Below are 23,406 nucleotides of genomic sequence, written 5' to 3' on the forward strand. Positions count from 1 at the left end.
TCTTAAAAAAATCCCAAATTTTGCTATGTTCTTAGCCCCAAAAATAAGATCCCCCTCCGAGATCTTCAAATACCTTCTTCGCTGGAAAATATTATAACTTTAACGCGCACTAATATTTCCAAAACCTGTTACCCCACCATTGAAGCAGAATGCAAAAACACAACGCAATATTCACCCATAAATGTCCCCTACCCGTAATCGTTTAAATACATCCACGATGATCGGTGCCGCGCATCACCGCCGCGGTGGATAGTAGAAAGAGCGCGACGGAAGACAGAAAGAGACCGAGAGGAAACTGTTCCTGGAATCGCGCATCGACAGAACGATAGATAATCCCTATGGGTTACACGAAGGCCAAGTTCACCAGCTGCGGATTAACGTTGCAATGGTGAGCGTTGCACTTGAATTTTATCAGATAACGAGACCGTTCGATTAATCGATAGAACGTGTGCGCGCGCGCGCGCGCGCGTGTGCCGATGTGCTCTCACCTTCTTCTTGCGCGGGTGCTGCTCCTCGAGGTAATCGGGCACGATGCCCTCGTCCAGGGTGGTGGTGGAGCCCGGGGTGCTGCTCGACGACGAGCCAGACGCGTTGTAAGGGTAGTGCTGCTGATTGTGCGAAGGATGAGCGGTGGTCGGCCACAGGGAACCTGTTGTCGGTGCCCCTTCGTCGCTGAGGGGCGGGCTGGGGGTGCCACTTCGCCATGAAGCCCCGCTGCTGCTGCTGCTGTTCGACGTGCCACCGACTCCTGGCGAGCCGACGACCATGCCGCCACTCCCTCCTCCTCGACCTCCCCAGGAACCTTATCGACGCGAACAGGGGTGGTTTCTCAATTAATTATTTCCTCCACGGCACAGATTCCACGCTGATAACGGGGAACAGGGTACGCGGAATTAATGAAACGCTTAGATCGAACGGGCTACCAGGAAGCAGCGACTCCGCGCCCCTTTGGGGGTTTAAGATTTCCGAGGATTCTAGGGCCGGGGTCCTTGCTCGCCCCTCGTCTAACACAAGCATAGCGAAAGGCACCATCAGCAGAGTTAAAAGAAAATTTCTCGCCAATAACATGTACAAATTATTTGCATTTTCAAGATTTCAAGAAGATTTCAAGAAGAGATATAGCTCAAGTTCGTTCGCTTTATTGACCCAAAGTGTTAATTGAAAGTAGAAATATATTAAATATTCTTCACTGGAATTATTTCTCTCGACTGTCTGCCACCTTTCGCCACTTTTTTGGTAAAACTACCGAAAGAAGGCAGCTCCGTACATCAGCTAATGAGTACATTCTGCAGCCACCTAACACTTTCGCGATTTAACCGATTATATAGTCTGACAGATATCGAAGCTCGAGCTGTCATTGAGCGCAGCAATAAAACGCACGGTGCAGTTGCCTCACGTCGGAGTTTTTTTTTTATGAAACACCAGAGGCGAGCGTGCAATTGTTTCGAACAAAGCCGCGAGGGGAAGGAATTAAAGGCGCCAATTGCGCCGGCAGATATCTCCAGCTCGTCGATTCAATATCCCCAGACATTGAACGCAACTGGTAGCAATTGCATTTCGGTCGTTATAATTCGTTCTTGCGAGGCGGAGGCACGGGCAAAGGAACGACCGCGGCTCACGAATAAAATTAGGATCAATTGCCGGCGTTCCTAGTATTAGTAAGCATTCGCCGCATGATACTGACCGTAATTGTGCTGGCAGTGAAGTGGCAGGGGATTGTGAGGACTGTGTGGCGAGCATGAGAGCGACATGAGGACCAGGGCGGCGGTGCACTCGTCCATGCAGTCGCCGCGCTCGTTGGTACGGCAACCCTCGCGACCGCAGCCATGGGGTATTCTGTCGTTCCAGCCGCTGTAGGAGCGTTCTGAATCGTTGCTCGAGCTGGGTCGCCGCTTCCGGGACCTGAAACCATAGCAGTGCACATTTCTAATCAGTCCCAAACGACACGAAATCGCGGCGCAACACGTCGCACCTTCGCCAAATTCACACCAACCATTCGCACTCCGCGGAACTTGTGTAACACAAACACTGAACCAGAGTCGGGCAAAATGTAATCTAATTACGAATTACAAAGTACGATTAAACTGTAATTGTGTAATTAATTACGCATTATTTTCTGTAATTGTTAAATTAGATAGTCGACCATTTGATTTAGTCAACTCTCCGAACGAACGATTACCGAAAATAATGCGTGATCAATTACACAATTACAGTTTAATCGTATTTTATAATTTGTAATTGGATTACATTGTGCCCAACACTGCACTGAGCTTTAACCCTCGCGATCCTAAGAACACGAGCGTACCTCACGTGCGGGATTCAAATATACATATCTCTTAACATGGTCGTCGAACGCCCATCGGCGTTCCCCGCGCATACGGCATGCATCGAACTATTAAAGCGACTTTACTGCACTCCGAGAGTCAAAGGAACCGTACTTTCGATCAGTTCACGAGGGACAACCCCTCCAGTGGTAACGAGTGAGCCGATACACCGGTGATAATTCCATGCCAGTGCAATACCCAGTGAAATTGCCGCTTTCCTAGTGACCAAGCAGAATTCACGCCAAGTCACACCGATCTCCCAACAATGTTGCACGCACGAACACACGCGAGCGATCAATCGCACGTCGCGAGGAGGAATGACGGGGATTAAAGCCGGTCACGTAACACGATTCGTCGGGGCGTAACGGGACGAGATTAGTAGATGAACGCGCGGTTTCGCAAGAGGAAGCGTTTTTCTTATTTTTTTTTTTTAAAAAGCATAGACGCGTGTCTCGGCAATGGGGCCCTGTCGCCCGTAAAAGAGAATAAGAGTCCCGCGGTAACGGAACGACTGCGCCAGGCCGTTCGTGGAATTTCGCGTTCCTGCAATTACGTGAAACGGTGGTTGTCCTTTGGCCGTAGTCCATAGGTAGCCGGGAACTCGGTCGTTGTTCCATAATGCCCCGATGGACGCTGTGAATTACCACTTTTCCGAGAAGAGCTGTAAAGATGCCGCGATAGATTGGCAGTTTGGCGTTTCCCGCCTCGGCAGTTGCGCTCGTCGAGTGGCCGCTCGAAATTACGCTTTCGCGGAAGAAGTTAGCGGACGCGTTAACGATTCAGCGAGCGACTCAAGGCGACGGCCCGTGATTTTAATTTGGAGGAGTGTCGATGGAGAAGCCCACGCGGGACGGCACCCCCTGACACGCTGCTCGCGAGTAGATCGAATGGTCGTCGCGGGACATTCGACACCGGGTGATCAATAGGGACCCTGACTTTCTAGGAAATTGCCTGGCTAGATTTTCCTCGTTATCCGCGGCGATCGAGTATCAGGCTGCCACCGTGGAATAATCGAATCGATATTGGCGCCCTGCGGAGCAACGCCCACTGACAACGGCCACGTGCTTGATAATGACCCGCGAAACTGGGGATGAAAGGAGCGCACAGAAAGCACGAGGACATTCATTAAAGGCTTGAGGTAAACGAGGCAAAGAAAACACATTAAAAAATAGGTGTTTCAGAATATACAGTGGCGGACAAAGGGAAGTTTGTACCTTTTAAAATTGCATAACTTTTTTAGAATTGGTTCAAATGGCAGGAGTTTTTTTTAGAAGGTAGAAGGATTAGTTTGCTAAGCGAGGTGTTTCGTCGCTTTGAACAAAATGCAATTGGTCAGAATAGCAGAAAAAATAGTAAATAGTATCCCATAATTTTTTCGGATTTTTTTAAAGTCAAAAACAGTAAAAAAATAAAACAGCCATAGACATAAAGAGGAACAGTGTGCGCGCGGAAGGTACGAAAACAAGTGTGCCCACGCCGGGTTAATAATATTTATAAAAAAAACAAAAACTGTGGCGTGACCCACGGGTATCACTGTACTACTATTGGATTAAATATTAGCTACCTGAGTCACGTGTGATTAGAATCACTTGTTGAAGAATAAGAATCTAATACAAACAGCTTATTCTGAGGGGTATATGCCATTATGGGTCAAAACGGACCCTGCACCCGACGCGCTTGTTACCTGTGATGTATTAAAATCCTAAGGTATGCGTCTCAGGAATAGGAATATAACCAAATCATCCCAGCTCTACGATCAGAGGCGAAGAGCACATCTGCCACTTCGTGCCTTGGAGAATATAATTTCCGGGACCATTCGAGTGAATCGTCTATGCACCAGGCTCAAAACCACCATGAAACCGACGATTAACCGTCGCCCCGTATGGCGTTTGCCGCTGGATCGCGCACTTTCTAGAAACCGAGCGCGGGTTTCACCTCAGCGACGTTCTTTCTCCGGGGAGCCCCCCTGGGGAACTTTCATGCCGAGCGTGGCTTTTCATACGAAGAGCCGCGAGGGACGAGCGGACGCGGAACAGAGAAGGCGACGTGCCCCCCGCCGCACAGTGGTCCGGATTTAAAATTTGGCGCCTTTTGGGTCTTTTTTTTAAGATATCGGAATAAAATTTGCGCCAAAAAATAGGGAAAAATTATTCCTTTCTAATGATGTATAATTTAATATTTCTTACATTTATTTATTTATTTATTTTTCAATTTTTTAAATTTATCTGTGATAGAAAAAAAATTAATTCTGTTTATTTGGTACCTTATTTAATGCCCTTTTCAGTAGTTTAAATGGAATGTTCGGGGAATTTTTCGTTTCCAAGTTATAAGCAACAGTCGAATAATAAATTAATGCAGCCAAAGATTTTGGATTTTAGGCACCTGAAATTGTTTATGCTATGGTGTAGAGCTCACTATATTCAGAATTAATTTTCAACACATCATTAATTACTAATAGAAGATGATGTTTAGCGCAAAAAATTGGTCTTTAATTTAAACAAAACGATATTTCGCTGCATTCATTTATTATTCGACGTTTGCTTATTACTTGGAAAAGAAACTGAAAAGGGCATTAAATAAGTAAAAAAAAAACAGAATTAATTTTTTTTCTATCACAGATAAATTTAAAAAATTCAAGAATAAATAAATAAATAAATGTAAGAAATGTTAAATTATACATCATTAGAAAGGAATAATTTCTTCCTATTTTTTGGCGCAAATTTTATTCCGATATCTTAAAAAAAGACCCAAAGGCGCCAAATTTGAAATCCGGCCCACTGTGCGCCGTCAGGTCAGCTCCTACACCGAAGAACAAGCGTGCGGTGTGTATGGCAGCTTGCAGAGATACAGTGGCTAGCCTGGTAACCACTCAAGTTCTGTGTAAAGCGATATCCACGAGAGAACAGCCAGCACGCGTGTCCTTCGTTACCAATTACAAGGCTGCACTTATTTAAACACGTCAGCGCCTTCAGCTACTGATATCAAAAACTGTATTAAATAGATTTCTGGATTGCGAACTCGAAGAACAGAAGCGAAGGGCACCGCTAACTTCGCCCCCTGAAAAGTAATATCCACGAGGCTGTAAATGGTACGAAGCCACCAATTGCAAATTTATACTTATACGAAGCAGTAACATCCAAACCAGTGGCGCGCACAAAGCGGGGCCAGGGGCCTTGGCATCCTCCAAAGAAGAGGGAAAAAGAAGATTAAAGCAACCACGGCTGAAGTAATTCAAGAACTTTGTAAAAATAGATGAAAACTGGATTTTATTCCTTAAATAAATTTACATAACCCCCTAACGAATTTCATTCAACTTGAATTAAAAATATTTAATAAAAGATTATTCGTTATTCTCGAATGACTTCGTTTTATTCGCAATTCTTACTCGAAATTATTTGAATAAAAATTCCTTCGAATAATGCCCAAATCTGGTGCAAACCAAATACCTTCCTGGTAATACCTACCCCCCCTTTAAATCCGTAGCCGCGATCGAGCATCCTACAAAGTCACCGTTACACGTTCCCTGTCAGCAATTATTACCAGTCCGCGCATATTCGGTCCCATTCCTGCACACCCGAGTGCCAGCATCCAAAAAGTATGCCGAACACGTTTCCGTCGCCTCGGCTGAGCGCGACGCGAGCCAAGGGTGCCAGGTGACTTTTCCCCCGCTCCTGCTGCACCCCACGACGTGGCCGTGTCGCTGAAAGGCGCCTGGCGTGCACGCGTGCACGCGATAGATGGCCCGCGAGGAGTAGGGAACGCGACGCGAAACGGTGTAGTCAAGGCCGTCGGTTGTTGAGCCGTTCCGCTCGGACCGGTACCATCGAGAGTCGAAAGTGAAACGTCGCGGTGTTACCCCGCCGCGAAGGAATGACGCACGCACTAGGCGGTATTTCGAAAGTAACACTTTCTGGCTACGTGCACGCTCCGACAAGTGCCGTCGACAGCCCGAAGGCTGCTCGCGAAAGCACGCCGGGGGAAGGGGCGCGGGCCGATCGCTCCGATCATTACCATCGGATCGCGACAACCTGGGGAAACGTACCGCTGGGAAAGGTGGGGAGGGAGGGGCCCCGGTGGAGTTTCACCGTGTGGAAATACGAGTCGCGCGAGGGGATACGCGATTGGGCTTGGAGCGGGGATGAGATTGGACCTCGAGGGGAGCCACGGGGTACCGTTACGGCGGCCGCCGAGCGGAACCGAGTGCTCGTTCCGCGATAATCCTTGGAACACGCTAATTGCAACGGAATCGTGTCGAACTTAGAGGCTGGAATCGGGCGGAGGGGGTAGAAGGGACCGTTTATGCGAGAAAGAATGGAGTTCTGGGTACGAAGTTGAAGTTTGACGTTTAGAAGGGAGCTGCGAGATTGATGAAACTATTGGGTTACCGAGGAAAGATGCGACGGATGGACAGGGTGGTTGTGTGTCTTCGTACAGACATGTCGCACTAATTTTTTCACGACAAGAAAGTCGTAAATGTAGCCGTTTAGTCGTCTAAAATCGAGGGACTTTCGGATATGTATGCATAACTTCCGAAAAACCATAGTTTTTTAACTGAAACTTTTTTTTTAAGTAGTTCATAATACTATGTAAATATAGTAAAAAAACGGGAAATCTTCACGAAGCAGTTGACTTGTAAAAAAATCCCTCAAATGTACACATTTTCCGAGGGTTCAAACGGGTATACCCCCTTAAGTCATTATAATTGTCTGTTACATTTTTTCTGTTACTTTCTGCTCTTGTTTAGTGGTAACGCTTGTTTCTCTATTCCGTGTCTCTTCTCCTGTCATAAGTTGGGTCTTACCCGTTCACGAGAAAATAAATAAATAAATTAAAAGCACAGAGTGATGGGTTTAAGTGACTTTTAAGATATTGGCAGTTAAAGGCCAGGTGTACAAGTGCTAATCTCCCTTTGATTATACTAGAATTTGAGTGTCTCTGACCTATTACCACAGTTCAGCTGGACCTTGAGGATCATAATACTTGCACAGAGGTTCCTTCAGTAAAAATAGAATAAGTGACAAGTCCCTTCCTACTACTAGGTTCGCCCGAAAAGACAATTTCAACGAACGTCTCCTCGCCGTGGAGCGTCGAGTATCAGAAGCCGCAACCCGCGAAAGCGCCCCAGAATACTGACAGCGTGACACTGACGCGTCGAAAGCCCCCTGTCCCCGCCGCTCGATTAAAGACACGCCTCGCGAAGATGATCGACAAAAACGAAAGAGAAAGTACTAATTACCCCTATACACAGTGCACCGGATCCACGCTGCCTTGTACTTGGACACGGTCAACATGCCCGAGAGGAGGGATAATCTTTCGACGTCTCCGCCATAGCCCGCTAATTGCATGGTGGAGCGATGGGGTCGTAAGAAAAATTGGAGCGTGGGAAACGGAGTCTCCGATCGATCGTTTCCCTTTCTCCGGTTCGACTCGTCTTTTTGCAAGGGTGGGCCGCCGAGCCGAGCTTTGCGAAGCTGGGTTTCAGCCAGAGCCAGCTGTGCGGACGGACTGCACGCGCCGATCCCTTTACCCACGCGACTCTTCCTGGCCTCGATCGGCGATTTCGCGGCGTTTAAATCCGCGGCGATCTTGCAACCACTCCCACCACCTTGGCCCGATAGAAAACGCGGAGCTATGCACGCGCCTGCAGCGTTAACGACCAGCGTTATCAGCGTGCACGGTGACGTAACGTTACGCAACCGGCTCGAGCGAAGGACGAGCCGAGAGCTCCACGTGTCGCGAGAGGATGGTGGGCAAGCACCGCTGACAGCCCGTGGATCAACGTTCTTCTTAAATCCTTGGCAACGGCGCAGCGCCGATTAGCTTCAATGACGTCTGAAGGGAGGACTTAATGAGGATCGTCTGAACGCTTCGAATTAGACCCATTAAGCCCCGATCGCGACAGGCAAAGGTCGAATAATGCGCTGGCTTCGACGAGGTAGGAGCAATAGGCTTATGCGGGAGCTTCGGTTGGGTTTTGTAGAAGACGGGGTGCAACTCGAGGAGTAACGACGGTTTTCTTGTAGGAAGGCTGCGTGTTGCAGTTGGAACCGAGATGGGAGGCATGCAGCGATTAAAAGACAGGAGAACTCAAGAGGTACTTTGTACCAAAACCTGCCAAGTACCCTCTACAGACATCTAACACGTGGACCCGATCGTCTAGGCACGATCCATGCGATTGTCACTCGTAGAATCGACGAAGCACAAAAAGCAACACTCTTAAAATATACCGCTGCTCGTACAGGACTCTATTAACAAACTAACATCTATCAGGCAACAGCAACAAGTCGCAGAAAGTCGCGAGATATGGATTTGGACATGCTGCGGTTGTGAGACGAGGGCGATTTTTTGAAAAATATATGCGCGGATATTTTGCTTCAAGTCTAAAGGTGCGAATCCACGATGAGAGTTTACGTGAGATTTTTCTATCATAATTAATGGAAGTAGTCGCGAGAGAACAGAGTTTGGGAAATATATAATAAAACTTGTCTCGCGAGAGTCTAGTTTCAGGTAACTAATGATAAAGTAATTAAAAAGAATTAAATAATTCTCTCGTTAGATTATAGACCCATGCGATGCGCGATATATTTGTCACGCCGTGGATTTGCACCTTTATGCTACTGTAATGTGGATGAACGCTTACGTACAGCATGCGTCGCTTCATCTTCGATCTAATTTTCCCCGAGCGAGCACACCGATCAGACTGGGAGAGGCGGGCGTAAAGAGGAGAGGCTCTTCCGTGTCCTGGGCCGGGTGCACAGGTCGCGGTTGCCCCAGAAACCGTAATGCACTTGCCGTTATATGGGTCGGGAAGCGGGTTGATCCATATTCGGGGATACGCCGTCCCCGTGGACGGGTAACTGGGTCAGCGACTCGTGCTGCACCAGCGAAACTCTGTTACTAGCCCGCCACCGTACGATCCACGGGATTCGCTATGGCTGAGGGACGTTCGGCGTACGAGGTCGTTGAAACGGGTATACAGGAGCTACAAACGTTCCTTCTGCTCGTTAACAGACATCGACTGTGAATCCAGTGTCTCCAATGGGGGATGAAGGGGCACGAAGCACAATACCACCCGCGTTCATTAATGTGGGAAGATTCTTGTAATGTCTGACAGGGGAACATTCGCAACTCGAAAATATTCTGATTTTAATGAAACCTCGCGGGAATGTAAGGAGCATTTTTCTTGTTTGCGGAAATTCACTCTGAAAGGGTGAATAGGGCACACAGAACTGAACATTTCTTATACCTAAGCATCCATTCTACATATATCGCATCGTTACAAAGTTATATAAAAAAAGACGAAAAACTACTTAGGATAACTTTAAGGTGACGCCGAAAAATGAAGCTATTTTTAATGATATTTTTCTCAGTAAATGCAACATGTAGTGAAATAAATCTTTTTGGTATTTATTAAGCTATTCTTATATTATACCAAAATAAATTAAAAAGAATTTTTGCAATTCGTTTTAATTGTTTTTGTTTACAGTGGCAATATGGTATCTAAAAAAAAGGGGTAGGATCATGGCGTAGGTGATTTCCAGGCTCAGGCTTATCCGAAACGAAAAATTCCTAAAGATTCTTAATCCGTGTGAGTGCCGCTATAGCCCCTAGCTCAATTAAGCAGTTTTGTTGGAAAGTAACAAAATGGTGTCGGTTTGAAAAACAAAGTTTGACAAAACACCCAAAAGGATGTATTCTCGTGTGTTCCACGAGAAAAATCTCGGTTATTTCTCGACAAAAATTGTTAATTGAGCTAGTGGCTATAACGACACTCATACAGATTAAGAATCTTTCGCAATTTTTTGTTTCGGATAAGCCTGAGCCGGGAAATCACCTGCGTCATGAACCTATCTCTTTTTTTTAGGTGCCACATTGACGCTGTAAAAAACCATTAAAACAAATTAAAAAAATTCTTTTTATTTTTTCTTCTATAATACAAGAGTAGCTTAATAAATGCCAAAAAGATTTAATTCATTACATGTTGTATTCACTGAGAAAAATATCATTAAAAATAGCTTAATTTTTCTAGCCGATCAAAGTAGAATGACCCCTTAAGGGCTGAATTCCTCGTAGATTTGCACTGAAGTGCATATTAGACACTGAGTAGATCCTACCACTTATATCCACATAACAATGCAGGGACACTATCAGAGTTCCTAACGAGAAATAGGTACAAAGTAATTGCCTAATTTACCCCCGCTAATCCAAAGAATATCTAACTAACCCGTTCATTGTACACCGAATTCCCATGAAACGTCCCTTTATGCACGTGCAAACGCACTCCTGCACCCTCCGTCGCGGATGTTGCAGCGCCCCTGCATATTCCGAGCGATTCCACGCATCCTGCGCCCGTCGTCTGCCCCAGGAGGCGACCCGCGGCGGGGTCAGCCAGCACCCCCATAAGGGGCGCGTGGCAAGTGCATCGATCCAGTTCCAAACGATATCCGGGTTACGGGAGTCGGACGGCGGGTCACTCGGCGGGATAGAGGAACGCGGTACATAGCCTGTATCGAGCGACCTGATTCCGTGGCAGGACAACCCGGACAACCTGATTTCGGCTGCGCCGACCTCATTCGGTGACCCGATTCCCCCGATTCCACTGGCTTGGAATTTACGGAGGGCACCCCCTGCGCCGAGGCTTGGGCGGCTACCCCGTTACATTGGGATTGAATCGTTGCTGAAACGGGTGACACAGGGTGAATAGAAGAGCGCCATTCAAATTTTCAACGCTTTTGAAACTTATCACTCTTATCGCGCGACATTGTGGTCTTCGGAGAAAGGATACGTTAGCACTCTGAGTTTGAGAGAACTTTGAGAGAATTCGCTATCGCTAAGCTAGCTATGCTTTCGGTGTTTATTTTACGGAATTAGAATTTGTACATTTCGGGAGGCGTGATGTTGGTCGAGGCTGAGTAACTTGTGTGGGGGAAAGAATCTCTGCGACGTTCCTCGAACGATGATTGAGGTAGGAGAGACCGGAGCCAGTTGATACGTTATTCAGTTTTTAATTTTTTTCATTTGTGTTTGCATTAATTACTTAATAACAAATATGCCGAAATATAGTTTGGTCCTTCCTCTTTAATGTATAGTAGACGAAAACTTGAGAAAATACATACGAAATGAATGAAAAAATGTTATCTGGACGAAGAGAAGAATAACTAATAAATTTGAAAAATAAAATTTTAATCTACATACCTTTCCAACAATATAGACTCAAAATGAACAAAGACGTATTCTAAGAACCAATATTCCACTTTAACATGATGTGTCCTTCTTTTTGTTAATATATCTTAATAAACTCATTTCGTCAATACTGTATATTTTCGCGTTTTGCCTCATTGCTCTTGTCTTTTTCTATTGCGACTCACGCTTTCTCAAATATATCTTGCCATATTTCGCGACGATTTGTCTTTGATACAATTTCTAACCATTCTCCAAGAAACAAAAGGAAAAATCCAATTAAGAGTAGTCGGTGAAAATTGATGCACTGTATCAACATGACCCAGAGAAAACGTATCAACTTACCCCACAGGAAGTCATTATGTACAAACATCTGCATAAAAAAATGTAGAGCATATAAACAAAATAACAAAACGTAATTACCTTACCTTCAATAGACTGAATGTGATACCAAATTATTTCGGATTATAAAATTCTCTACACCGTCTTAAGACGGATTGGAAAGCGAACACAACTATTTTCTTTTTCTCTATACAAGCGAAAACAATTAAAAAAAACTATTGTTAACGTCAAGGTACACAGACGTACGCTGGATCGTAGTAAAGAATTAAACAACAAACTTCACATATCTCGCTGAAATGGAGCTACATATATACGGTGTCCAGATAATTCGTCTCTATCAACCTGCCCCTGTATCAACTAGCCGCGGTGTCCCATAATGCTTGAATATTTCCGAAGACTGTTCTTCGGCCTCCGCAGAATTGATGAAGAGACGTGCGAAGCTCTTTCAGCCTTATCTCGCAATGCTCGCCTATTGTCCCCTCCATCACCAAAGAAAAGACACTCTACTCCACAAAGCGCCCCTCCGCCAGCTTGTTAATTGCACCTAGGTATGTAGATACCCCGAAAACCTCCCTCCGCGCGATCCTCCCGAGGTCCCCGCGTAAGGTCATCCAATTAGTCGCGTTATTTCATCGACCTTCCTCCGCCGAAATAATCCCTTCCCACCCTCGGCCGTTCTTTCTGCTCGAACAAAAGCTGGCTGAAAGAGCGGGGGCGGCCCGCGAGAGAAAAGTTGTAGCGGAGGCAAGGTCTCTGGGTTCTCGTTGTGCACAATAATGCGGCTCGTGCATGCATCGCACCCAGGCGCGCGCGCGCGCGCGCGTGTGTGTGTTGGTGCACGTGCACCACTCCCTGTTTCATTGCCCCAGATTCGCCGATGGATAGAGAGTGACCCTCTCCCCCTCTGACCAGTCCAAGTGGGAGTAGGGCCAAGAGCGTCGTCAGGGAACCCTCGGTCTTCATCCTCCTCGCCTTTTCTTCCTCCCCTTTCCTCCTCCACCTCAACAAGTAGCGGAGGCTGCCAAGTACTACAACAGGTACATACGCCGTATGCAGCGGCACGTGCATCCGCAGTGGAGCGGCCGCGGCTCGCCTGCCCCGTGGATATATATGCGCGCGCGTGCGAGAAGAAAGGGGAGAAATGGGGCAGAGAAAGGGAGGAGAGCGTCGCGGAGAAAGAGGGCGCGACGAGGGAACGGGAAAACAGGAAGGATGAAAACGAGGCGCGTGGCATCGTGTACCTGACCCATTTATCCGATGCGACTCCGCACCGCTTGCTACGTAGCTCTATCGATTGACCCAGATCCGTGGCCCCAGCCTGGCACGACCTACTATTTGTTAGGCCACCTCGGCCACCCTCTTGTGCCGACGCCGCTGCGTGCCCCTAGCCCGTCGCGATCGCGGCCCCGACGGAACACCGCCGGTCCCTCGCGGTTCTCCTCCGACAACCTTGTGGAGCGCGGAAGGTCGCGAGCTGCTGAGGACTCTCGACTTTGGGAACTGACCAGGGAGAGTGACAGGCCTTCGAGGCGCTCGGGTGGAAACTGATGAACCAGGGGTCGAAATTGGCGGAGCGGCCATCTTGCAACTTATCCGGCGGCGCGCGGTGGACCCACGGTGTCATGTACGCTGGGCCTTATTTTCTTCCAAAGCAGGGGAAGCTACTGGGATCTGATCAGTTAATGGTACGAACTGTGTACACTGTACTGCTGGAGGGCAGTGGTGGATTCAGGAGCCTTTCTTCGAGGGGGCGAAATATGTAAAAGTACATAAGTACAGTTCTTAATCTTATTTTACAAGATTTAAAATTTGCTTGTAATTTATATTTTAATATCTCTATCTGATACTATAACCTAAACAATTACATTCACATTAATTATTTATACAGAATAGTACACAGTGTCATAATATTTTTCTATTTTATTACTCTTGGGGGGAGCAGTCGCCCCTATCGCCCCCCTCTGAATCCGCCCTTGCTGGAGGGTGAAGGAAATGTATGTTGAATTCTGAGATCTGGATGGGAATCCGATTTTCCTGGTCTTTTCTTGAACTTCAACCTCGAAAGTTATACTTCTTGTTAATCTGCTACTAGAGCCCAGTACAACGGAGCTTAATCCTCTGCAGAACTTCCTCGCATCACTTCTAACCCCCAGAAACTAGTAGATTCTCTATATTTACAGCGCGCATAATCCATTCGCTGCGTTAACCCACCGTGCATCGTTGCAATTGCAGCTAGTGTTGTCTCGGCAAACGCAGCGGCGCTGAACGCGCAGGCAGAGGGAGGGATATTTTATGCTGGTAAAAACAATTCTATGCCGAGGCTTCGTGCTCAAGAGAGCCAGCAGACAGAAATGACATCTGCCAGTCGCGCGATACTCTGTAGGTCAAGACCACGCGGCTCGTTGGCATATTTCGTCGCTCGAGACCTTGGCTGAGGAGTGCGCCTAGGCTGCACACCGCTGACAGAGGCCCACCTTCTAGCGTTCCTCGTCGCAGCCTCGTCCTGGCTACTCTAGCCTTGCGGAGCCTTCGTTTCGAGCCACTCCGCTCGCAATGGATTGCTCTAGGTCAGTTGAGCGCGGGGATCGCGGCGCCGCGTGGAATAACCGGCAGAAAAACCCAATGGCAAGGCAAGAGATCCGGTAGAAGCTCTGGGAATGGGAGTTTACCAGAGGCTACCTGCTTGCGAAATATTCCTGGTTCGTGGCGATAGCTTGAATTGGTAGGTGCGCGGTGTAAATCGTTCCAGCTAGCGTATGCCACGAGTGAAAGTCTTTGAACACCTGTTCACACGTTTGCCGTCGCTTTGGGGGCTATGTAGGTCTCTTCTGTGCGAGAAAGTCGCGTTACTTTTTCGCTTCTGTGGTTGTGTGCTCGGGGGATTGTGTTTTTATGAGAACTGGGAGGATATGGGAGTTGATTTGAATTTTGCTTTATGTAATTAATGCGCTGGGTGTGTAGTAGTGTGCGAAGTGCACTGTTTAAAATTTCCTGAAGAATCTTGAGACGTTGCCTTTTTGTAGCCTCAGCTTTGGAAATTTCAATCGATTTTAGGATTCGAACGTCGTAAACTTGCTTAATTAAAACCTGGGGATCTAGAAATCATTATGATACGACTTCGATGAATTTATTACCAGAAAATGTCCGCTAGATTTATCGCGCACAAACTATCCCCGAACTCCCAAACAAGGCTGGTCTAATAGCAGCTGAAGAACTTCGATCCATCTTCGTGCTCCCACTGAAACGCATTGGTGTTAACGAGCAATTTACTATGTTTGTAACACGAGGTCCCGAGCAAGCAACGCACCGCGCCTTCAGACATATTTATTTTCAATTAACATACTTTCGGCCTCTTATCTTAATAAGCGGGGACCTTATTCAGGAGCTTCATTAAGGGAGCAATTTCGGACCCAACGTTCAGGTAGAAATAGCTGGATAATAATCACAAGGCTACCCTAATTACAAGCCTACATAAAGCACAATAGACTCCATTCACCAAGTCGTGCTTCATCGAAACCTTCACAATCCTCTCTAACATCCAACTACACTAATAGCTGCAAACAGTGCCACAACCATAACGATCGTTACTCTAAGACTATCTACCTCCCTCTTAACGACACCCGAAAATCTTAATGACTCCTTCCAGTCGAAACCCACAGTGGCACTCTACGTAACAAACTTACTCCCAACCTTTGACTAATTATAAATTATAGATATAAATTTTAACATACAATTCTGCCTTGCTTCTGTCACCGTTCACAGTTCAAACTTTCCTTCAGTCACTGCTATACGCGAACGATGCCACTGTTACCAGAACTACCATTTCTACGGTTATCGGAAAGGAAAGGTTCTCGAAAGCAGCGGTGGAAACGGCTCGATGTCTGGAGGCCATTACTGTGTCCACTGATCTAAATGGCCACCCAATTTGACTCCCAGCGAGAACGCTCGTCAAGACCGACGCGGATTGGGCTCAATTAGCACGCCGAGGCGCGACGAATAAACGAAAGGGAAGCGAAGGGGGCACGGGGGAGCAACGGGGGGCACCGGCGCGGTAACCGGGATCGAAACAGGACAATTGCAGTCCTGGGGGTGGGTGGTCCGGGGGTTGCTAGGGCATATACAGAACGTGGTAGTGCACCTGACCCATATAACGGCGCCGGTATTGATCGACCTAATTCCAGTAAAACCCTCCACCTCGCCCGCAGAGATTGCTGGCCGAAATTACGTAAGCTAACCTACTGACTCACTGCACCCGTTGCCGCAGAACAAACTTTCAGTTGTTACGCCCGCGTTTCGAGTTTCGCCACCGTAAACGCGGCTCTATACTTTTAATGGAGCCGCCAGCAGAGTGCAACTAGACTATGGGATTTCAACGCTTCGGCTACAGAATCTACAATTCAGCAAAATAGCAGGGTGTAGCATGGTGCTTCGGAGGTGATTTTCGAAGCTCGAGATGACGAAAATGAGAAACTCTGGGTGATGGGGCACTTGCGTCTGACAGTGATTGTTAACGCTTCCTTTGGGAGAAGGTTCCATCGCGTGGACTAGAGAAGGATTTTGATTTTATAAGTTCCGATAAAATGGCAGGTTTGGCTTAACGAAGATTCGGTAAAGTTTTAAACGGTTTCCATTCCTATGGGCATTCTGTTATGAGATGCGAGTGTTTCTACAAGTATTTCGTATCCATGGGAATAGATTGGAGACATCGGGGACCAAGGTGGCGAGTTCTAAAACGTAGACGACGACAATATCATTTCTAATACAAAAAATAATACTTAATACGAAGAATAACAAGTCCCCTATTTGTAAGAAAGCAGATACCAGCAGCATATTAAGAGAAATCCGTAGAACCATGATTCCTCCTAACAATTTAATCTCATTTATTCCGGAGACGCTGCTAATAAGCGACACAAGGCAGAATACTAATCCCCCGCTACAAAAGCAGCGTAGTGTCACGACGCTGTTATGATTTTAATAAGGCACAGCGGCGATAAGCTGCTTCTATCGCGGAAGAACCTAGAGCACAGATCCGTAAGCCGCATCCTCTCGTAATTGAGACGGAGCTTCGGCTATATCCCTCCTCAGGAACAGCCGCGAACTATGAGCCGAGGATGATACGACGGAGGAAATGATGCGTTGGAGGTCCGGGGTACCGAGATCGTTTGCAGTCTCGTTACGCGTGAAAAATGCGGTCTTCCACGATTTACGGAGATGCAACGCGTGAGGCTGCTCACGTAGCACGGTTGTCCGCGCGAAAGGTCGAAATGGGCCTCACGGCTCGAACAGAAAAAAGGGACAGCCAATGGAAGGGGCTCTGGATGAGTCAGCGCGACGACGTGCCCCATTCTGATTCTAATTTTTACCGATGTGTTACGAAAACGTCTTCCGCTTGTAACTTCTACCAGAGAAGTGGCAAAAGGTCGTATATAGCCAAGGAAAATACTTCGACTACAGAAAAATTGAAATAGATTTCTACTTTTAACAAAGACTTGTTCAACGAAGCGAGCGAAATTTTGCACAGTGTGACGCGTGGTGGACAAAAGTATGGAAACCGAAGTCTAAAAAGCAAAAACCTTTTTGTTTAATAAAAATTAAGATCACTTTTAATTTTTTAAATGCAATTTTATTTTATTTTTTCATCGATAGATGCGTCTTTCTGTGCTCTTTAAAACAAATTATTAGGGTACTTAGGTCGAGAACTGATTAATTCAGAGTTTTGTCGTCTCTTGGCTGGGAAGGAGTTACAATTCACCTGCTGTGTAGCAGAAAGTAGTCTTGGTAGGTTCAGAATTATCCAGAATATTTCTCGAATTCAAGACACGCCGAAAGTGTTAATTGCTATAATTATTAAAAGGCAAAAATGATTCAACATTCAGGGAAACCTGAATATAGTAAAAGATAATGATACGTGCGTAGAGCGTTTTTTTTTGTTTCAATATCTGGCAACGGTGATAAAACAGTCCGTTATTAAAGAAAAGCTCACTTCTGTTCGGTATACTGTCGTAGAAAGACATTCTTCCCTAGCCGTTAAATAAAATTAAAATATCAAACTAAAAGGCTCATTTATTTAATAAGCAATTTCCAATAGAAAGCGTGCACAGGGTGCGCATCCCCCGACGCTAGCCGAAGCGTTAAACATACTGCATCGAGTGACACGTTAGAAAATTGACTGTCCATGAATGAGTTCACAAAGCTGGCGCAGTGAATTGAACTATTTATAGCGGAGAAGAGCTCAGTTTGAGTATTCAACAAAAGGGCCAATTGAAGTCGGGCAAGACAACCGTTACGGGCGCAATGTGGAGCAGGAGAGTTTTTTCGGTAACTTTCTCCACTATGACATCATCCTCGTGAAACAGTATTTTTCTCCGAATTCAATTCCCACTTTTGTCCACTGTAAGATTCCAGCATCGGAGATCATGCTACAGGAGGAAATATCCATATCCAGGGGCGGGGCCGGAGATTCGGCGCCCCTGGGCTAACGAGCGTCTGCCGCCCTAATATTTTAATTCGAAAGAGTTGAAATAATTTTAAAATTAATTCACTACGACAACTCACAGGAGTAATTGCTAATTTGCTGCACGAAGGAAAAGTGATTTCTTTTAAAAGTTATCCTTTAAAGTTTTCAAAGTTTAAGGCCCAGGAAAATAGCGATCAAGAAAATGGAGCACGATCTTTAAAAAAAATAAGCTACTAGTGCGAAAGGAGAGGTTCACAACTCAAACCCCTTCGCTGCATCACCGCAGAAGGGCGGACGATCAAAGGGTTGGTAAATATTTGCAAGAAGCTGTGGCTCGGTTCGCAGATGAGTTTCACGGGGCGAGATCCTTGGCCGCGACGCAAGGTCTCGTTGAACTGGAGACGCGCGTATGCTTTCGTCATCGATACCGAGAGATTCGAAAGGCATTCGATTTCTCTCCTGTGACCTTTCCTTTCACGTGGGGCAGGTCGTGCCAGGGCCAGGTGCAGCCGCGGCCGAAAACGCCGGCCGTCTACCTGCGTAACCTGGCCCCGGCGAGGCCCACCGGACGTTACAACGAGTTCCCCCTCCCAGGCTTCGTGGTCGTCCTTTGTGAGAGGATCTTCGAGGCACGGTCGTGCACGACTTCGTTCACGGAGCGAAAGAAAGAAGAAGAATAAGGAGAAGCGGAGGGGGAAAAAACGAAAAGTCGAGGAGGTCGTTGGCATCGGTCGTCGGTCATGAAACACAGCCGTTCCACCCTTCTCGAGGAGGGAAACCACCTTGGGGGGAAGGGAGGTCGGGTTGGAAAGGGACAGGTTCACGGAGGGAAGAGTACGGGACGGCTGTCTGTCCGAAAGATAGGGATCTGGAGTCGCAGGTGGGTGGAAAGCGTGAGTTTGGGCAGCTAACCTCGCTTCCTGTTCGCTAGCTGCCTCGCTGATGGTTTTTCAGCGGCTCATAGGGTCACCAGACTGGACAGTTTTTGGGGGATTTGATTCGATTTCACGGGGTGCTTGCTCGCTGGAGTTTACTGGTGGAAAATCAGGTGGACGCTGAATATATTAACTACAGCGTTATTCTTCTGTCGACTCCTAAAATATACAGTGCCGTTCGTCGGTGTCAGGACACCTGCTGTATTTGCAAAAGTGTGATGTTTGGTAGAGATTGAATAGGTCTGGGTAGTCGAAGATTAGGCGAGATCGGGGCTGGTAGGCCAGTTTTTCAGTGTTTGATTTTTAATAAATTACGCGAACGAAATATCATTAAACCGGTTAGTATATTCGATAGAGCATACATTTGGCTATCTGATTAAATTATTAAAGTTGACTCAATGGGAGAACAATTAAGGTATTTTAATATTTTTCTAACACCTTCCATGCTGGTCAACCAGCCCCATGATCGATACTATGTCAATAGATCGTCTAATAAACAAACTTTAAATTAATCCCTTGACATTTATTCTATTGTAACTATATAGAGCGTGAAGAAATAAAATTTTTAAGAAAAAATATTCACTTACGTAGTCAATTTTTAAATGCATGCCATAGCAGAAGTGACTTCTTTCTACAGTAAATCTATCCGCAGTAGACTAGATAGTATATTGTTGGTGCAAAGATATTAAAAATTAGTCAACCTACCCCTTGCGACAACCAACCCCGGTCTCCCGTAAATAATTTGATAGATTATATTAAAATTTAATTGGAGGATTAAAAATTTCATATAATTTATAAAGACCTTTCTAAACTTCCACTGCTTTAAATTTAAAACATCAAAGGAAGTAAAATTTGCTAGAGATAGTAAATGAATTTCCAATGTTCCTCAGAATTATTCCACACAGAATAGATGTCCTAAGTTCCAATATTTATGAAGAGATGGGCAAAGAATAATTCGAAATACAAAATTGGTACACAAATTTTTATTTCAAATAATTCTTGGCCCAACTCTGCTTACGGACGGCAATGTACACCCCGCTTAAGTGCAACGTGAAAACTTTGAAACTTCTTCGCCGGAGAAGTGTCCGAGCCGTAAAATTCGTCACCGTCCACCCGCATGCACGGTTACAGAGGTCAAGGCACCCGATCTTGCCCGACTCGGGGTGAGCTCTGTCACCGAGGAGGATCCCACGAAATTCACCGCCCCCCGAGCCCCCGTCCAAGGGGCCCGAATCGCGACAGTTGGATCGGATTCCACGACGTTTAACGAGGGCGAGAGAAGAAAAGCATTTCGGCGACCCTCGCGTGTGGTGGAAGGGCGAAGGGACAGGTGTCCGGCGAGGGTGCATTCACGGTCTAACGATCGGCGGCAACCAGACGCCTTTTAACGCTCCCCCGGTGCAACGTGTGGGTGCGCGCTGCCTTTTTCAAACTGCAGGCGGATACCTTCGATCTTTTGGGCGGAGCGCTGCACCCACACGCGTGCAGCGGGGACGCATAGACGCGGTCGCACACGTGTCGACCCTAAATCTAACTCGGAACGGTCCGAGGCGTAAGAAAGAATCCTCGAAGGGAGACTGCAGTCGCGCTCGGTGCCCACCGACGCGGTATATCATCTTTTATGACCCTCTCACGGCCGCGGAAGAGTTTTCGAATGGATCTAAAATAAATGATCGGAGAACGCGCAGAGGGCTGATAAGATCTCACTCTGGCGGAGTCAAAAGGGAGTCGAAGAATTCCGGGTTGCAAGGTACCGTAGGTTCTTGTGCAAGGTTCGGATACTCACAGGAATCATTCCTTGGTTTCAGGGTAGCTCCTCCAAGACGACGGTCCAGGCGTGGGAACGCATGCAGGATTTCGAGGTTCGGGATGAACTCTTCGGGATGGGATATGGGTATCTGCGGGGTGTACATGAGGTAGTTCGTGAATCAATTTTGCAGCTTGAATTTTGGGAGGAAAGGGGATTATTTTAGACGCGCGGTGCGAAGCTTCACTTTGACGCTGGGCTCTGTTAGACTGTTAGTATAATAGGGATAGGTCGAATTTAGGAAGTTCGACTTCTGCCAATCGAGTTACGTGTAACCGTACGCTGGACACTGCGGAATTTGGTATCTGATGTTTCCACGTGGACTTCGGTGCGGGCTTGTATAAACCGTACGACGCCCGAATTTACGGTGGGAAGTGGAAGTGCTTCGTTGCGCGAACAGATTTTACCGATAGATCGATAAGGTGATAATGACAGGGGCTGACAGTAGATACAGTTAAGGCGATGTCAAACAGTCTAATGCAGCGGTGCTTAACCCGTGGTCTGCGGATTTAAATTCGTAGGGGATCGTTCCAATAAAAATATTATAATAGGAGTATGCGGATTTATTTATTTATTTTTTCTCTTTAAATTTGAAAGCCGCTGATGAGCAATTTGAAATAAATATTTTTATTACAGCTAAAGATATTTAAAGGGGTTAAGAACCGCCGGTCTAATGGATATAGAAAATGGTTATCAAAAGAGGTTGAAGACTTACCCAATCACGTGTGGGACGTCGATGGAGTGAGATGAGGCCCGCTTCCGATCGCCAGCCATATCGGCGAGCCTAGCGAAATCAGTATCCTGGTCGGCCAACCGGGCGCTCTTACGTGACTCGAGCAACCTGACCTCGTCTATACGTTTGGTCAAGCTCATCGTCTGCAACAGGATGGACGTGTCCACGTGAGATCGAGTGTCACACCCGAAATTTCAGTTTCACTCGGCATTATAAAGTTACCCACTACGAACATCCATTCACCCCTGTCTCACTTAAAACCTATCGCATACTCTGCACATCAATTTCCCTTGAAGCTTGCCCGAACAATCAGCGGAAACTTAAACTCCTCTATTCCCTCCGCTAACTCCTCCAAAGCCATTTCGTCAGGTGTGGATTTTGTGATTTGGCGCCCCAATGCTAATAAGCGTCTGCAGCCCTTTCCGCGAAATATCATCAAATATTTTAATTAAGAAAAGTCGAGACGATTTCAAAATTAATTCAATATAGTAACTCACGTGTGAGTTATTGCTATTTTGGTAGATGAAAAAGCATGTTCCAAGAGTTGATGCTCCCCAAAATTTGCCGCTCCTTAAAATTCCCCACTCCCCGAAATTTCCCGCCCTCCGCTAAGTCCTCCAAAGCCATTTTGTCAGGTGTGGATTTTGTGATTTGGCGTCCCTATGCTAATAAGCGTCTGCAGCCCTTTCCGCGAAATATCATCAAATATTTTAATTAAGAAAAGTCGAGACGATTTCAAAATTAATTCAATATAGTAACTCACGTGTGAGTTATTGCTATTTTGGTAGATGAAAAAAGCATGTTCCAAGATTTGATGCTCCCCAAAATTTGCCGCTCCTTAAAATTCCCCACTCCCCGAAATTTCCCGCCCTCGAAAATTTGATCCTCCCAAAAATTGATCACTCCCCAAATTTGCCACCTCCAAAATTCCCCGCCCTAGGCTGCAGCCTACTTAGCCTATACCAAAATCCACCCCCGCATTTTATATAAAATAAAAACACCTGTTCACACCGCAGTCAACTAAAATCGCTGACTCGAAGAATTAAAACTAGCTCCGCGACTTGTCGCAACAGCTTAAACAAACGCACCCTTGCGGTAAAGGGTCTGGCACCTGGCCCCGACCCGAGGCAACGAGACAAACAGCCTCGTGGCCGGATATCATTTAAATAATTGCTATGCAACCATTCGATCCGAGAAACGCGCAACAGTCAGAGAGGGAGAGAGAGAGAGAGAGAGAGAGCGGAGCGCGTTATGGTCAATAATGAGAAACCACGAGAAATACACGCGAGTTACCGCCTCGAATTCCTGCCCAGGGCGTATTCGCGTGGAGGAAAAAGGACCACTCGACGCCCATCCACTTAGACGTCCCGCAGGCTTCAATGGTACTCGCTGCTCGGCGAATTGGAGCGCGCAGATGGCGAATTCTAATCTGCGCGTTAAACGGTCGAGGAGCGAGTTAACTGATTACCATTAAACATCGTAATAACAGGTGTGCCGAGAGATGCAGGTGAGTCTCGAGACGCGAGGAACGAGATCGGTGGGAAAAAAAGAATCGGCACCTCCTGTGGCGGAAACGCGCGTTGAAAAATAACGATACTGTTAGGCGTGATGGATACTCGCGGCTGATC

The 23,406-nt window shown here is 46.6% G+C and overlaps 1 protein-coding gene across 4 annotated transcripts in view; it reads right to left on the reverse strand.

Moving 5' to 3' along the window:
• The window catches only part of Glut4ef (Glucose transporter 4 enhancer factor), a 123,841-nt gene that overhangs the window by 59,958 nt on the left and 40,477 nt on the right, over nt 1-23,406 (reverse strand). For 3 of the 4 annotated variants that reach the window (XM_076818818.1, XM_076818819.1, XM_076818820.1), the window contains exons 2-4: nt 21,761-21,921; nt 1,685-1,902; nt 489-802 (exon numbers count right to left, since the gene is read on the reverse strand). In XM_076818818.1, coding sequence (XP_076674933.1) covers nt 489-802; nt 1,685-1,902; nt 21,761-21,921 — 693 coding nt within the window. Of the gene's footprint in view, nt 1-488; nt 803-1,684; nt 1,903-21,760; nt 21,922-22,004; nt 22,029-23,406 lie in introns of those variants that run through there. The other variant, XM_076818821.1, reaches the window with a different exon arrangement.

The sequence above is a fragment of the Andrena cerasifolii genome, chromosome 8, assembly GCF_050908995.1.
Source record: "Andrena cerasifolii isolate SP2316 chromosome 8, iyAndCera1_principal, whole genome shotgun sequence".
Taxonomy (NCBI): domain Eukaryota; kingdom Metazoa; phylum Arthropoda; class Insecta; order Hymenoptera; family Andrenidae; genus Andrena; species Andrena cerasifolii.